General features: G+C 38.9%; 1 protein-coding gene across 1 annotated transcript; it reads left to right on the forward strand.

The window, feature by feature from the left end:
- The first annotated feature begins 1,394 nt into the window (after positions 1–1,394).
- On the forward strand, positions 1,395–8,124 carry LOC101266880 (uncharacterized). The gene is made up of 6 exons (XM_004231515.5): positions 1,395–1,779; positions 4,255–4,407; positions 4,582–4,675; positions 4,836–4,918; positions 6,749–6,902; positions 7,568–8,124. The coding sequence occupies exons 1-6, from the start codon at positions 1,573–1,575 to the stop codon at positions 7,801–7,803; spliced, it is 927 nt and encodes a 308-aa protein (XP_004231563.2). The 5' UTR covers positions 1,395–1,572; the 3' UTR covers positions 7,804–8,124.
- The last annotated feature ends 7,185 nt before the right edge of the window (positions 8,125–15,309 follow it).

The raw sequence follows: 15,309 nt of genomic DNA on the forward strand, positions 1-15,309 counted from the left end.
ACACTCATAGGCTTATCACAAAGTATGAGACAATTTAAACATTTCAGACATGCGAAGTATTACCCGAGCCGTTTCTTTAATCATGGACTTTGTTTAATGGGTCTCTTTGGCCTAAAACTTTAGTTTATTTCCTTACATTGCTACCTATTTGCAATCTTAATCTCTAATATACGATACAAAATCATATACACCTCATATAATCATACCACGCTACACCACATATACTATGCAAGAATAGAGAAAAGGTACGGGATCTTACATAAAACACCCCCCTCCCCCACCCCCAACCCCCCCAAAAAAAAAAGCTGCTAGAACTGGACCAATCTTTCACCTAGGCCAAAACCCACCCCTCATTACTATGGAAACTCGAATTCGACCTTCCTAACCTCAAATTTTGATTTGGTGAATAATATAATATTTCTAACATCAAAACTCAAAAATCCTTCCAAAATTCATTTAAATGCCTACCCATCCTCGCAAGTCACAAATACCAAATCAAAGTTGTAGAGAGAGTTAAACTAGGAAAAACATCGAAACAAACACGAAAATGACTTAGAGGATCGTTACAATTATTTTTAACAAATAAAACATAAGGGAAACCTCTGAAATTATTAGTAACACTCCTTAATTTACGTGATATTGTTTGTCTTTACACACAATTTAAGAAAGAAATGATTTCAAAAAACAAACCTCAAATATTTGTGTGACTATCAAAGTTAAATCGTTGTTAATTATAGAAATATGAATTACTCTCTCCGTTTCAAAAAGAATGATCTCCTTTCTTTTTTAGTCCGATTTAAAAAGAATGATTTTTTTTGTAACATTTTAATTTCGACTTTTCACATGACATGTTTAAGACCACAAGATTAAAGGGTTGTTTTATACATTTTACATAACTTCAATTTATGACCACAAGATTCAATTTTTTTTTAAAATTTGGTGCTATGTCAAACCATGTCTTTTTTTTAAAATGGGATAATGCCCAAGTACCCCCTCAATCTATGCCCGAAATCCCAGAGACACACTTATACTATACTAAGGTCCTATTACCCCCTGAACTTATTTTATTAATAATTTTTTACCCCTTTTCGGCCTACGTGGCACTATCTTGTGGGTCCAACGATGGTTGCCTTTTTTTCAAACTAGTGCCACGTAGGCAAAAAAGGGTAGAAAATTACTTATAAAATAAGTTCAGGGGTAATAGGACCTTAGTATAGTATAAGTGTGTCTCTGAGATTTTGGACATAGGTTGAGGGGTAGTTATGCATTATCCCTTTTAAAATAGAGAAAGTATTATTTTATTGAAAAGTTAAATCGTTTTTAATTATGAAAACATTAATTATTATTATTTTTTGAACAAAGTAAAATAGAACTTAAATTGAGACAGCTAGAGCCTACAATGTAAGCGTAAGGAATGAAGAAAGTAATTAAAATTATGGGCATCAATACAAATTAGACTGCCATAATTGCAATTTCCCGACTTTTTGCGACGTGGCTTATTTCTCTTCGCTAAAATTTTTGGTTTTGATACGCAGAAATAGTTGAAAGAAACTGAATTCACAAATTTCTCCTATGCATTTTTCAGTTGCATACGGAAAAGAGTGTGTGTCAGATTTGGGATTCAGTAACCAAAAGATGAAGCTGAATTTTGTTACTCAGCGGGCGAAGCGGCTATATCTGAGAAGAGGCTACACATTCTCTACTTTAGCTTCCGCTGTGAGATGGGAAGGAGGCGTCTCAATGGTTCAAGGAGCTTCCAGGGGCATTGGCTTGGAGTTTGTAAGTAGAATTTTTTTTTTGTTTTTCAGAGGTTCAACTTGAGTAATTTGAGAGACTCTTCTTATTCGCATAGTTGTATTCTACATTTGAAGGAGGACTCAATTGTAAAACACATATATGATGTGGTTTGTGTTTTTGCTGTGATGTGCGTTTCATTGATGTGGTATTATTGTTGATTTAAGGGATTAATTGTTTCGTTCGGTGATTCTTTTTGATTTCTAGTAGTTTCTTTATTTGGAAGTTACACGGACCATGATCCTGTCAATTGTGGTGAAAATGATATAACTGAGGTCCAATCAGTGCAGACAGCTATTTTGCCATGTATGAACTACAGCAATATAGACAGAGATTATGGGCATTGACTAATTTGTCTAACATATCACAACATGCTATTGCTGATTAAAGAGATAATTTGGACTATGCTACAAAAGGTTCTTCTGTATCTTTATTGGGGTTAATGGGCTATTAATGGAAAGTCTCTGTTTCATTCTGAATACAGTAGTAATGCTTATTGAAAAGGTGAAAAGGGATTTCCTGATTCTGGAGTCTTTAAGTTTTAGTCCTCTTTCTTTAATTGGTGTAGTCTTTGCTTATTACTAATCAAACAATTTTGCAGCTTAACAGCAGTAGATGGGGCCTGGCTATGTATATTACTTAAAATAGATGAACAGGGTGTAACAAAAAACCATAGCATGCAACAATATTTCTAATAGGCTTCAATAATACATGCTTATGAGTGGTAAATGAAAAAACTTGGGTATGATACTTCACACAAAAACGTTGTAGAAGTGATGCCTAAAATCTTGAAAATTTGATTATTCTGTTTAACTTATCGTTCACAATATGAAAAAGTGAAGACTATTAGAAATGAGCATAGGCCATTGCTGGTTGTTGGCATGAAATTGATGAGTGAAGGGGTGCCATCTGGTTTGATTGTTATCATCTTGTGTTGTTCCTGATTCTTTATTGGGTTCAAGAGCTTTTACTCCTCTTACCTTTCTATTAAGTTTTTAATTTGTTTTGCCTTTCCTTTTCTCCCTTTTATATATGAACAGTTTAACTAGCATGTTTTAACGAAGTTACGGGACTCTTCACTTCAGTACCGTACCCGTGTCGACATGCCATGGGTGTGGGATCCGTACTAGATATGGTCAATTGATTTTGGATAATTTGACCAAAAATCAATCGAGAAATTCAAGCTGGATACAATTTAGGCATATGATTTTTTTAAAGGTAAAAGATACTTGTGTTAGATAGTTATGGATCAAACATCATGATAGAATGTACAATGAACTCAAGAAGTCTATAACAGACCTCTATATCATTTGCAATAGCCATGTTCCACTAAAAAAGAAAGTAAAGAGATGCATTCATACGTAATAATAAGTACAGATTCAGACTTGCTCTCAGAAATTCGTGCGTTTCATTTCCTTTCAAATAGTCCACTATAATTTGGCATATTTTTTATAAATAAATATATTTGGATCCGTACCCCCAAATGTTAAATTTAGATCGTCAAGGATCCAACCTCAATAGTCCACCATAATAATGCATATTTTTATAATGATATTTAGATCAGTACCCCCAAATCTTACAATTTAGATCATAAAGGATCCAACATCTAGATCAACATTCGTATTGGACACCCGCACCTGAGTCTGGCACTTAGATTTTAAATGTAAATTAGATAGCCGATTGCCTATTTGTTTTTTAGCTTTGTGATGATTGTTAAACTTATGTTTATGTTATGCTTGAATGTAAGCAGGAAGTAGTTTGTCATCTGTTTTCTTTCTTTCTCTGTTATTGGGTTTAGATCAAACCTTTGATTGGGGAAATGACTGTAGGCGTCTGGAATGAATGCTCATAAAGGACCAAGTTCCTTACTGATCCAAGACATTGAGTGTAGTGCAACCTCATCTATACAGCTAATGAAAGTAGAGACAGGATTTCCAATTTCATTCTTTATCATCATCAGCCATTCATTTTCTCTTTTCCTTTTTGTTTTCCATACTCCTCCCTTGGCCATCTCATTTTTCTTGGTTCCCATGCCACTGCCAAAATTTGCACAAATGAAGTGCAAGTATTTGCACAAATGAAGTGCAAGTATGAAACAGGCAAACATCATGAAGTTCGAAATAAAGGAATAGAAAAAGTTTCTCTATGGCCTCATCTGGTATGGCTGGCATTCACATGGAGAAGTTGGCCAAACTAAACTAATGTTAGGTTTGTATAACTGCTTATTCAATATCTGACAACATGACCTTTTGTTTTTGATGGGCTGGTCTGACTGGATGAATTTAATTTTCTTGCATTTAGAATTTGCTTATACTTTCCTGTGCACGGGAAAACATCCTCTGGCAGGATATACTAGCCTTCTGTTTTTGGTCCAATCTTTAATAGACTATGATTGTAAATCAATTATCATATTCTTGAACTGCTCAGCCAAGGTTTCCCCTGAGTTTCTGACTTGTGCAGGTTAGACAATTGTTAGAGAAAAAGGACAAAGGCTACGTTGTTGCAACATGTCGTAATCCTAGTGGAGCAGCTGGGCTTCTGGAATTGAAGAATAAGTTTCCTGAGCGCCTTGACATTCACCCGTTAGATCTGACAGTAGAAAGCACTATCGAGGTATATTGTAGTACTTATTTCTTTGCGCACATTCTCCTTTACACTTTTTGTTCATAAGTGGGAATATTATATTTGCTTTACTTGCCAAAAGAATCATTTGCGTATTTCATGGTTTCTTGTTAGTCTTGTTGGTTCATGAACCTTTTTGGTTTTTATAACAATGCTAATTTTCAGGACTCGGTCAAATCGATCGGAGACAAATATGGCTCCGTAAACCTTTTAATTAATGCATCTGGTGTTCTTTCAATACCCAATGTTCTGCAACCAGGTAGATTGTTTCTTTGTATTATGTTCATAAATTTGTCAATTGTAGCTTGGACATTGTTGCAACTTATAATGATAATTAACGGGATAAATGGTCCTTTCCTTTCTTTTAATCATGGAATTGGTGAAGTGAATTATTTATCTTCTCACTTTTTTCAGTACAGAAACAACACTGAGTAAGGTGCAGAGATCATCCTTGCTTCTTGCTTATGATATCAATGCTGTTGGTCCCATTTTGGTCATCAAGGTGCAGTCTTTTATTTTCTCTCATGTTGTAGGCTAAAATAACTTATTTTGAATCATTTCTTTTTTAGCAGCAGCTATTTCTTAGCAATCAAGGTTTTGCTCAACAATGAATATCTTGTCCTGATACTTTGACCGACAAACAAGTAATTACCCTTGTTAATATGTACATGATCAGGAATTTCTGCTCTCTCCTTGAAGGGAAGGTGCAATACGTTTTTAATACTTGACTTTGAAAAAGCTAAACAACTTAATTCAAGCAAGAATTTGCCTCTCTTATACCGAACTTTGCCAACCAATCAGATAAGAATAGAGTAGTAAGTCCCTTTTCCAAGAGACAACATTTTCGATCTTTTTGCATCAACAGTCATAAACTAGGTCTCCAAGGCTTTGGTTCAAGTAAGAGTCCGGCACGTGATGAGTTGCTAGGCGCATATTCACGAGCTTGAACTCAATCACATACAAAAAGATTGGTATTGTGTGGGACTTTGAGTCTTTCTTAAAACTTATGAGCCTTAACACATCAATTTCTAGCTCTTTGTTAGTAGTAATGTTGTATAACCTGTTCTTAACAAACTGCAAATGACAATCTAAAAGAAGAAGTGGAGAAAAGATAACCAGATGTGTTATCTTTTAATAATCTATTCTTATCTGTCTGAGATGTCTCAGATTGTAGAAATTCCTTTCTGTCATGCTGGTAGATCTTAGTTCAGAGTCTTCTAGTTTCCATCTCAGAATTTTGAGCCTTCCCTCAGAAGGTTCAAAATATCTTGTCTAACTCTTGTTTGTTCATAGATGTTACTTGATACTTCCTCCGTCCCAATTTAAGTGTCTTAGTTTGACTAGGCACAAACGAAGGGAGATTGAATGTGGTCTTAAATCAAAGCTTTGTGTAGTTCTTTAAGTCATTGTGGTCTTAAACTTGCCATGTAGGATGCTGGAATTGCAATACTTACTAAATATAATATGAGGCACTCTCTTTGGGACAGACCGAAAAGGAAAGTAAGACACTTAAATTGGGATGGAGGGAGTAGAAGTTAAGATAGAGGATAGACATCTGCTTTAGGTTTCTATAAATTTTAAACTATAAAACAGACTTATCGGAATAAAATATTTTGTCCTATCTCAATTGTATTCAACCAGCAGCATCAGATGAAGTTGGATATTGGATTAACCTGGTGAGTTTAACAAAAACTAAACAAGGTGCATAAGGAACCTCATTGTCGGAGTCGCTGTCATGCTGCTAGATCTAAATCCCGAGTTTAAGGTTTCCATTTGAACATTTTTTAGCTAGTGCTTCTTCCGTCATAGGGTTGGATAATAGCTTGTCTAACTCTTTTTTGTTTGTAAAAGTAGCTTCGTAGAAGTTGAGAAAGAGTACTACCAGTTCTCTTTGGTTTCCTGTTAATTTTGAATAATAAGATAGACTTACTTATGTCAATTGTATTGGATCACCATCATCAAACGAAGTTGGATATTTGGATTATCCTGGTGAATTAAGGGGAAATCATCATGGAGCATATAGGAACCTGATTGTTGGACTTGCACATAGAAGATCTTGTCAAAGATAGACTTATCCCCAAAAAGGAAAAAAGATCTTGCTAAAGTTAGCCGTCTACTGGTTGCTATAACGAAACTTAGAAGAATGATCCCCAAATGCTGCATTGTAAATACAAATAAAAAATCTACAGGGATGTGTTGCCAAGAGATCCTTTTATAGTATATCATGTCGAAAGTTGAGGATTCTCAAAGTTCGATTTACCTTTTTCTTTTTCATATTGAATATCTCTTACTTTTGACAATGTAACGTTTAGTTCATGTTTTGCGTGAACAGCATATGTGGCCTTTGCTGAAATCTGGAGGTGGCTCTGGAACTGACAAGGATTTTGCTATTGTTGCCAACTTAAGTGCAAGGGTGGGATCGATAGGAGACAATGCTTTGGGAGGGTGGCACTCCTATCGTGCATCTAAGACTGCACTGAATCAGTGTATGCTCTTTTAAAAAAATCTATTTACCCAATTACATATTTAACTTCTGCTGATGGATGGTAAAGTTGAATGTCTCCATGAACCTTTTTGACCAAACAATATGCCATGTAGGATAACTGAAATATGGATATCAGATGTCTTATAAAGATATCTAGCATGATCATGGAACGCAAAAAAATGAAAGCTTTCTTAGTGTACAAGGATTGAGGATTTGTTGCATGGTTAGGAAGCAACTTCTTATTTTTAAGCCAAAAGGACAAAAATAAGCCAAAAGCTATAAGCCCATCCGAATAGACTCTAAGTTAAAACTGTAAGGAAAATGAGAAGCACTCTTAAATGATCATAGAATGACCATTCCGTTCAACCAATAGCCTTTCATACATTTTATATAAGTGGGATCTGGTGCATGTTAGTTGTTGGATCGTTGGATGGAGAGCAGTTGACCATTAAGGGCTGGGAAACAGGCAAGATGAATGTGAAGAGTGAACTGTCCCAAACACGTTAGTCTCCATCTTGGTCCGATTTCAACTTCTTATGTATCAGTCTGGAGAAAAAATTTTAATTGATTATTGTTTTTTTTTACATTTTCTTTTTTAACCTTTCATCTTTGCTCGAATAATCATAGGTGAGATTGGTCCATGCTAACCATGTCTTAATGTTGTAGTAACAAAGAATGTGTCGGTGGAATTTGCACGTAGGAAGGATCCAATTATATGCATTTTGCTGCACCCAGGCACGGTGGACACTGATCTGTCTCAACCATTTCAAAAAAATGTTCCAAAAGAAAAGCTTTTTACCAAAGAGTTCTCTGTTCAGAAGCTCTTGAGTATCATGAACAACACAAAGAGATGTGATAATGGGAAGTTCTTTGCCTGGGATGGTCAAGAAATTCCTTGGTGATTTTCTGCTAAAATCCATACATGACAACTGGCTATCTTGGTAACCATTGATGATATTCTTGATTTTCTTCTCGTTGATCTTATTTTTTAGTTAATTTTTTATATGGATATGCGGCAGTTGTTATAATTAAACCATTAAATAAGAAAGAAATTACAGTTTCATTTGTATCTATGGAAGAGATTCTACAAACTCTGAATCAGGTGAATCTCTGCGCCTATAAGTTGACTGAACCTATAGTGAAATTAGTTTCTGGGAACGTGTATTGTATGTTGATTTCTAATTTTTACTTTAATTTTATATCATAAAATAGTGAATCGCAAAGATATTTTGTAGTAGAGAAAATTTAGAAACAGATTATTGGTTTCACTTTAATGTGGTTGTTTACTTGTTTTCCAAATTTCAGTCGAAAATATATCAAAACGTCATGTCATATTGAGGTTCGCACGTAGTGCCTAAAGTTTGTGCCATTTTTCGTTTTTGCCTTGTATGGCATTTGATATATATATGCTTGTTCACATAATATTACTACTTCGTGTGTCATATATTAGATGGACTTCTTACTAAAAATAATTATTTCATATTATTTAATCACTTGTTGAATCAAAAAAGAATTAATTAAATTTTCTTATTTTACACCTACAATTAATGTCTCTTAAGTTGAACAATTATGGAGTGTGGAGTTAAAAGGGTAAAAAAAATTGTCAAAAATTCCAAAAGGGCATATCAATTTTTTTTTAAAACCAAAACGGTAAAATCGCTCACGATGTAGCGATTTGTACCTTTTGAAAAAGCGAAATCGCTGCAATAGCAGCGATTTCTTAAAATTGCCTTTTTTTATAAAAAAAAAAAAATTAAACAAATCGCTCCACACGGAGCGATTTTCAAAATAAAAATAAAAAATTCTATAAGTCGCTGCAGAAGCAGCGACTTCCATAAAAATTTTTTTTATTTTTTTATTTATTTTTTGCTTTATTTAAAAGAAAAATTGATTCAATTTTTTTTAAAAAAAAAATCATTGGCAACGATTTTTAATTAGTTTTTTTTAAAAAAAATCAAATCGCTGTAAAGGCAGTGATTTACACTAAATTTATATTTTTTTAAAAAAAATCAATTAAATGCTGCAAAAAAATTAACCGATTAAATTAAGTTTTCAAAAAAATAAAAATTTAAGTGTAAAGCAAAAAATGTGTTAATTAAGAATTCATAACATAATTAAGAATTCGTATCAATTATTACTAATTAGTATTCATTTGTTCTAGTTTCCGTTGATAACTTCTCAATATTAACTTTTCAGAAGATTAGTCCTGAAATTGAATTGCCATAAAATGCTCATTCATTTATGCATGTGAATGTTAATACGAGGGGGAGATAATTAAAAATAATTGAAAAACTTTTATAAAAAGTATAAAAAACTCATTCATTCATTTGATGGAAGTCGCTGCTTCTGCAGCGACTTATAGAATTTTTTTTTTTATTTTGAAAATCGCTCCGTGTGGAGCGATTTGTTTAATTTAATTTTTTTTTTTGAAAAAAGACAATTTTAAGAAATCGCTGCTATGGCAGCGATTTCGCTTTTTCAGAAGGTACAAGTCGCTAGCGTTTTTACCGTTTTGGTTTTAAAATAAATTGATATGCCCTTTTGGAATTTTTGACAATTTTTTTTACCCTTTTAACTCCGCACTCAACAATTATGTATACTTTCTAAAATACCTTTTATAGATATTGATATGAACAAAGGGGAAAGTATTAAAATTATCAATTTTCTTAACCATCACATAAAATAGAAAGTGTAGGAGTAAGTAACATTTTCCCAACTTCTTGTGAAAACTAGTTTAAGACAAAAAGAATGTTAAGTTATCCATCTTGATTAGTGGTGACAAATAAACGGCTTGAAATGGATACACATAAATAACTTTCAAACTATTCTAGTTACTGTTATACATTAACAAAAGATATCAGGTAGTTATGATGGAAGATACTTGTGATATACAATATCTAAAACACCTAACTGTCCATATCAACAAAGTCATCAAAGGTTTGATGTTTCAGATTTTATGATCTCTTTTAAAATTGACAAATTAGTATTGAAAATGAAAAAGAAAACCAACTATACGTGATGAGCGTTGTGTGATTACACTGATCATGCACTCTTTGTTCTTTGATATTTTAAAAATAATCTTAACAAAGTGCATCAATATCAATGACAATCAAGAAAATATCTATATGATTTGTCTCATTCCATACATATCAGAGGGAAGAATATAATAAAACAGAAAACATCTTTTAATTGCACCAACTGAAGTGATTTGTATATTCTATATTTCTATTTTTCTCTGCACAAGAAAAGTTGGTAAATACGTTGAAGAAAAGTTGGTAAATATGTAATTGCAGCTCCTCTCACGGACTTGCTGAAGAAGGATCGTGATTGGAATTGGTCGGAGGCCTGCCAAACTGCCTTCGAGAGGCTGAAGGCTGCTATGACGGAAGAGCCTGTGTTGGCCTTGCCGGACTTCTCTAAGGCATTCGAAGTCCACACTGATGCATCGGACTTTGCCATCGGTGGCGTCCTAATGCAAGAGGGCCACCCGATAGCCTATGAGAGCAGAAAATTGAATGAAGCATAGCGGCGGTATTCGGCGCATGAGAAGGAGATGACAGCCGTGGTTCACTGCCTGAGAACGTGGCGCCATTACTTGCTGGGTGCGCACTTTGTCGTCAAGACGGACAACGTCGCGACGACATATTTCCAATCCCAAAAGAAGTTGTCCGCCAAGCAAGCCCGATGGCAAGACTTCCTAGCAGAATTCGACTTCACTCTGGAGTACAAACCGGGGAAAGCGAATGTAGTTGCCGACGCCCTTAGTCGCAAGACTTCTTTAGCTGCCATTGTGAGCTCGAGCTGCAGCTCACTTGTTGAAGACATAAAGGAGGGATTACAGCATGATCCCATAGCCAAACAACTTTTCGCCTTGGCCCAGCAAGGCAAAACGAAGAAGTTTTGGGAAGAAGGTGGCCTGCTTTACACAACGGGCAGGCGTGTGTACGTTCCGAAGTGGGCTAACCTTCGGCGTACATTGATTAAGGAGGGCCACGACTCTGCTTGGGATGGCCACCCGGGACAGAAGAGAACCTTGGCCTTAATTGAAGCTTCCTACTACTGGCCTCAGATGCGGGATGACGTCGAGGCGTACGTGCGAACTTGTCTCATTTGTCAACAAGACAAAGTTGAGATGAAGGTGCCGGGCGAACTGTTGGAGCCGCTGCCCATTGCCGAAAAGCCTTGGGACAGCGTCATAATGGACTTTATCACTTGCTTGCCGAACTTGGAGGGGTTTGGGATGATAATGGTCGTGGTGGTTCGCTTCTCCAAATATGCAACATTCATTGCCACGACGGCTAGCTGCAAAGCCAAAGAAGCTGCCTGGATATTTTTGCGTGATGTTGTTAAATATTGGGGCATCCCCAAGCATATCATCAGCGATAGGGATCCTCGGTTTACTGGCTCATTCTGGAGGGAATTATTCAGCTTATTGGGGTCGGAGTTGCACTTCTCGACCATCTTTCACCCTCAAACAGACGGGCAAACTGAGAGGATCAACGCACTGTTGGAGTGCTACTTGCGGCACTATGTTAGTGCCAATCAGAAGGATTGGGCAAGGCTGATGGATACTGCCCAATTCTCGTACAATTTGCAGCGAAGTGAGGCGACGAGAAGGAGCCCGTTTGAGTTAGCAACGGGGCAGCAGCCTAATACGCCCCAATCCTTGCCCGTCGACGCCGGTTTCAAAAGTCCGGGTGCTTATCAGATGGCGAAAGCCTGGGAAGAACAAGTCGACCTTGCATGGTCGTACCTTGACAAGGCTGCCCGAAAGATGAAAAAATTTGCTGATCGTAAGCGACGTCCAGTGGAGTACAGAATTGGGGATCGAGTTATGGTGAAACTCAATCCCAGGCAATTCAAGTCGCTGCGAAGCGTGAATTAGAACTTGATTCGCAAATACAAGGGGCCATTCGAGATTATTGCCAAGGCTGGCAAAATTTCTTATCGGGTTGACATGCCTCATCACTTGAAGATTCACCCTGTCTTCCACGCAAGATAATTGAAACCTTATTTCGAAGACAAGGAAGACAAGGAGCGGGGGCTGTCCGAGAGGGCCAAAATCTTCATCACGCCGCCTACCGTGGACAAACAAATTGAGGCTATCATCGATCACCAGCTTGTTCGTGGAAAAGGCTGGAACAATTCTAGTTCACAGTTCCTAGTTCACTGGAAGGGAACGGCACCGGAGGAGGAGACTTGGGAAAAGTACGAGGACTTGTGGCAGTTTCGCGACAAAGTCCATCAGTACTTGCAGTTGTGTGGCGTCGGGTCGTCGCCAATTCAGGCGGGGGAGCATGTACCGCCACGCAAGGCGGCACATTAAAATCCAACGTCTCCAACAAAGCAGCAGCACCACCTCAAAGGTTGGAGGGTCAAAAGCCTTGCCAAACTCCCTCCCAACTTTGAATTACTCCCAATCGTCAATCTGGCAAACCCCCCTCTCCATATCTGCCTTCTTCCGTCGCCACCACAGCATGGCTGTATCCGTCAAGTACATAGATGTCGTTCTGATCTTGGCAGCTTCGTTGTGCATGTCAACGTGTTCAAAATAGGCATCCATCTGCCATATGAAGTTCTCCACGTCTTGAGCACTCCTTTCCCCACGAAATTCTTTGGGTTTAGGAGCCTCAATACGGGTTTCACGAACTGTAACGGGAGGAGCAACCCCCGTCTCGGCAGCCTCATCAACCTGTCGTCTTAACGCCTCCATCTCTCTTTGAAGGGAAGAGATGGCCTCGTTGAGCTTGAGTTCAAGGGTGGACAGACCCTCCTTTTGAACATCCTAAAGCTCAACAAGGTTATTTTTCACCTCGTCCAACCCTTCAATGGCTACGGACTCGAGGGAACTGAAGTTGTTTTCAACCACAACAATCCTTCTATTCAAGGCCGACAAACCCACCTCAACTCTGACGATTCTCCCATCGAGTTGGTTGTTGTCTGCACCTTCTTCTTCTTCACCAGCAGCTCTACCAACAAGAGAAGGGTTGCAAGAAGGTTCTCTTACCTTGCTCTTGTCACGTTTCTTGGAAGGTTCCTTCCGAACTTCAGGCTCCTTGTCTTGGACAGCCTCTTCATTACGTTGTGACTTCGATGTCATGCTTCAACTGCTGCTCTGATACCACTTGTCACGGGGTCAATTTTCGCACCTCGTGGGACAGTAAAGAAGGCTTGCACGGCTCTTCTAAACTCAGTCCAACCAAACACAAACGGAACGCTAAGCAGGACAGTCCACAATGCAGCCACAAACAATTAAAGAAAGCAAGAAAGAAACCAAGTCTTTGGGAGGCCAACAAGCCAATGTTCCAATAATTTTCCAAGTGCTTGTACAAGAGAGAAATATTCAAAGTAAGAGAGACACAAAGTATGCTAAGTATGCTATGTGATAATATGTCTAAGACAATGTAAAAAGCTTCTAATTAGCTGAAAAACGTGTGGCACCAACTCTTCAAAGAAAAGGCTCCATGTGGCAGATTTTCCAAGGCTGAAAAATAGGCAGCTTTGTCTTCCCTGCTTTACTGCCACATGGCAGACTGGCTGCACAGATTTTTGTCTTCATGCTCTTGGCTGACCTGGTGAGCGTGGCAATTTCCTCCATTCTTGCAAGGAACCTCCATCAGTTGCGAGGGAGTTTGGCAAGGCTTTTGACCTTCCAATCTTTGAGGTGGTGCTGCTGCTTTGTTGGAGACGTCGGATTTTAATGTGCCGCCTTGCGGGGCGGTACACGCTCCCCCGCCTGAATTGGTGACGACCCCGACGCCACATAACTGCAAGTACTGATGGGCTTTGTCGCGAAACTGCCACAAGTCCTCGTACTTTTCCCAAGTCGCCTCCTCCGGTGCCGTTCCCTTCCAGTGAACTAGGAACTGTAAACTAGAATTGTTCCAGCCTTTTCCACGAACAAGCTGGTGATCGATGATAACCTCAATCTGTTTGTCCACGGGCAAGGATTGGGGCGTATTAGGCTGCTGCCCGGTTGCTAACTCAAACGGACTCCTTCCCGTCGCCTCACTTTGCTGCAAATTGTACGTGAGTTGGGCAATATCCAGCAGCCTTGCCCAATCCTTCTGATTGGCACTAGCATAGTGCCGCAAGTAGCACTCCAACAGTGTGTTGATCCTCTCAGTTTGCCCGTCTGTCTGAGGGTGAAAGCTGGTCGAGAAGTGCAACTCCTTGAGCTGCTTCCTTAACTCCTCCAGTTCCAGGGGCGCCATACGATAAGGCGTCATGGCAGACGGCTTTGCCCCTGGAACCAGCTCAATTTGGTGATCAACTTCCCTTCGAGGTGGCAACCGTTGGGGAAGTTCTGTTGGCATAACGTCCCTATTGTTACTAAGGACTTGTTCAATGCAAGGCAGCAATGGAACGGCCTCTGTGCAGCTTTCGGCGTCTTCAATCAGGGTAGCAAGAAAGGTTGGCTCGCCTTTGTTGAAGCCCTTGATAATCTGCATTGCCGACAAATGCATCCCATTTTGTGGTACCCGAATAAGGGGTACCATGCAAGAACCACCGGGTGCCTATCAGATGGCCAAAGCCTGGGAAGAACAAGTCGACCTTGCACGGTCGTACCTTGACAAGGCTGCCCGGAAGATGAAGAAATTTGCCGATCGGAAGCGACGTCTGGTGGATTACAGAATTGGGGATCGAGTTATGGTGAAACTCAATCCAAGGCAATTCAAGTCGCTGCGAAGCGTGAATCAGAACTTGATTCGCAAATACGAGGGGCCATTCGAGATTATTGCTAAAGCAGGCAAAATTTCTTATCGGGTTGACATGCCTCATCACTTGAAGATTCACCTTGTCTTCCATGCTAGTCAACTGAAGCCTTATTTTGAAGACAAAGAAGACAAAGACCGGGGGCAGTCCGAGAGGGCCAGAATCTTTATCACGCCACCTACCGTGGTCAAACAAATTGAGGCTATCATCGATCACCAGCTTGTTCGTGGAAAAGGCTGGAACAATTCTAGTTCACAGTTCCTAGTTCACTGGAAGGGAACGGCACCGGAGGAGACAACTTGGGAGAAATACGAGGACTTGTGGCAGTTTTGCGACAAAGTCCATCAGTACTTGCAGTTGTGTGGCGTCGGGGTCGTCGCCAATTCAGGCGGGGGAGCGTGTACCGCCCCGCAAGGTGGCACATTAAAATCCAACGTCTCCAACAAAGCAGCAGCACCACCTCAAAGATTGGAGGGTCAAAAGCCTTGCCAAACTCTCTCCCAACTGATGGAGGTTCCTTGCAAGAATAGAGGAAATTGCCACGCTCACCAGGCCAGCCAAGAGCATGAAGACCAAAATCTGTGCAGCCAGTCTGCCATGTGGCAGTAAAGTAGGGAAAACAAAGCTGCCTATTTTTCAGCCTTGGAAAATCTGCCATATGTAGCCTTTTCTTTGAAGAGTTGGTGCCACAC

This window comes from Solanum lycopersicum, chromosome 2, assembly GCF_036512215.1.
Source record: "Solanum lycopersicum chromosome 2, SLM_r2.1".
NCBI lineage: Eukaryota > Viridiplantae > Streptophyta > Magnoliopsida > Solanales > Solanaceae > Solanum > Solanum lycopersicum.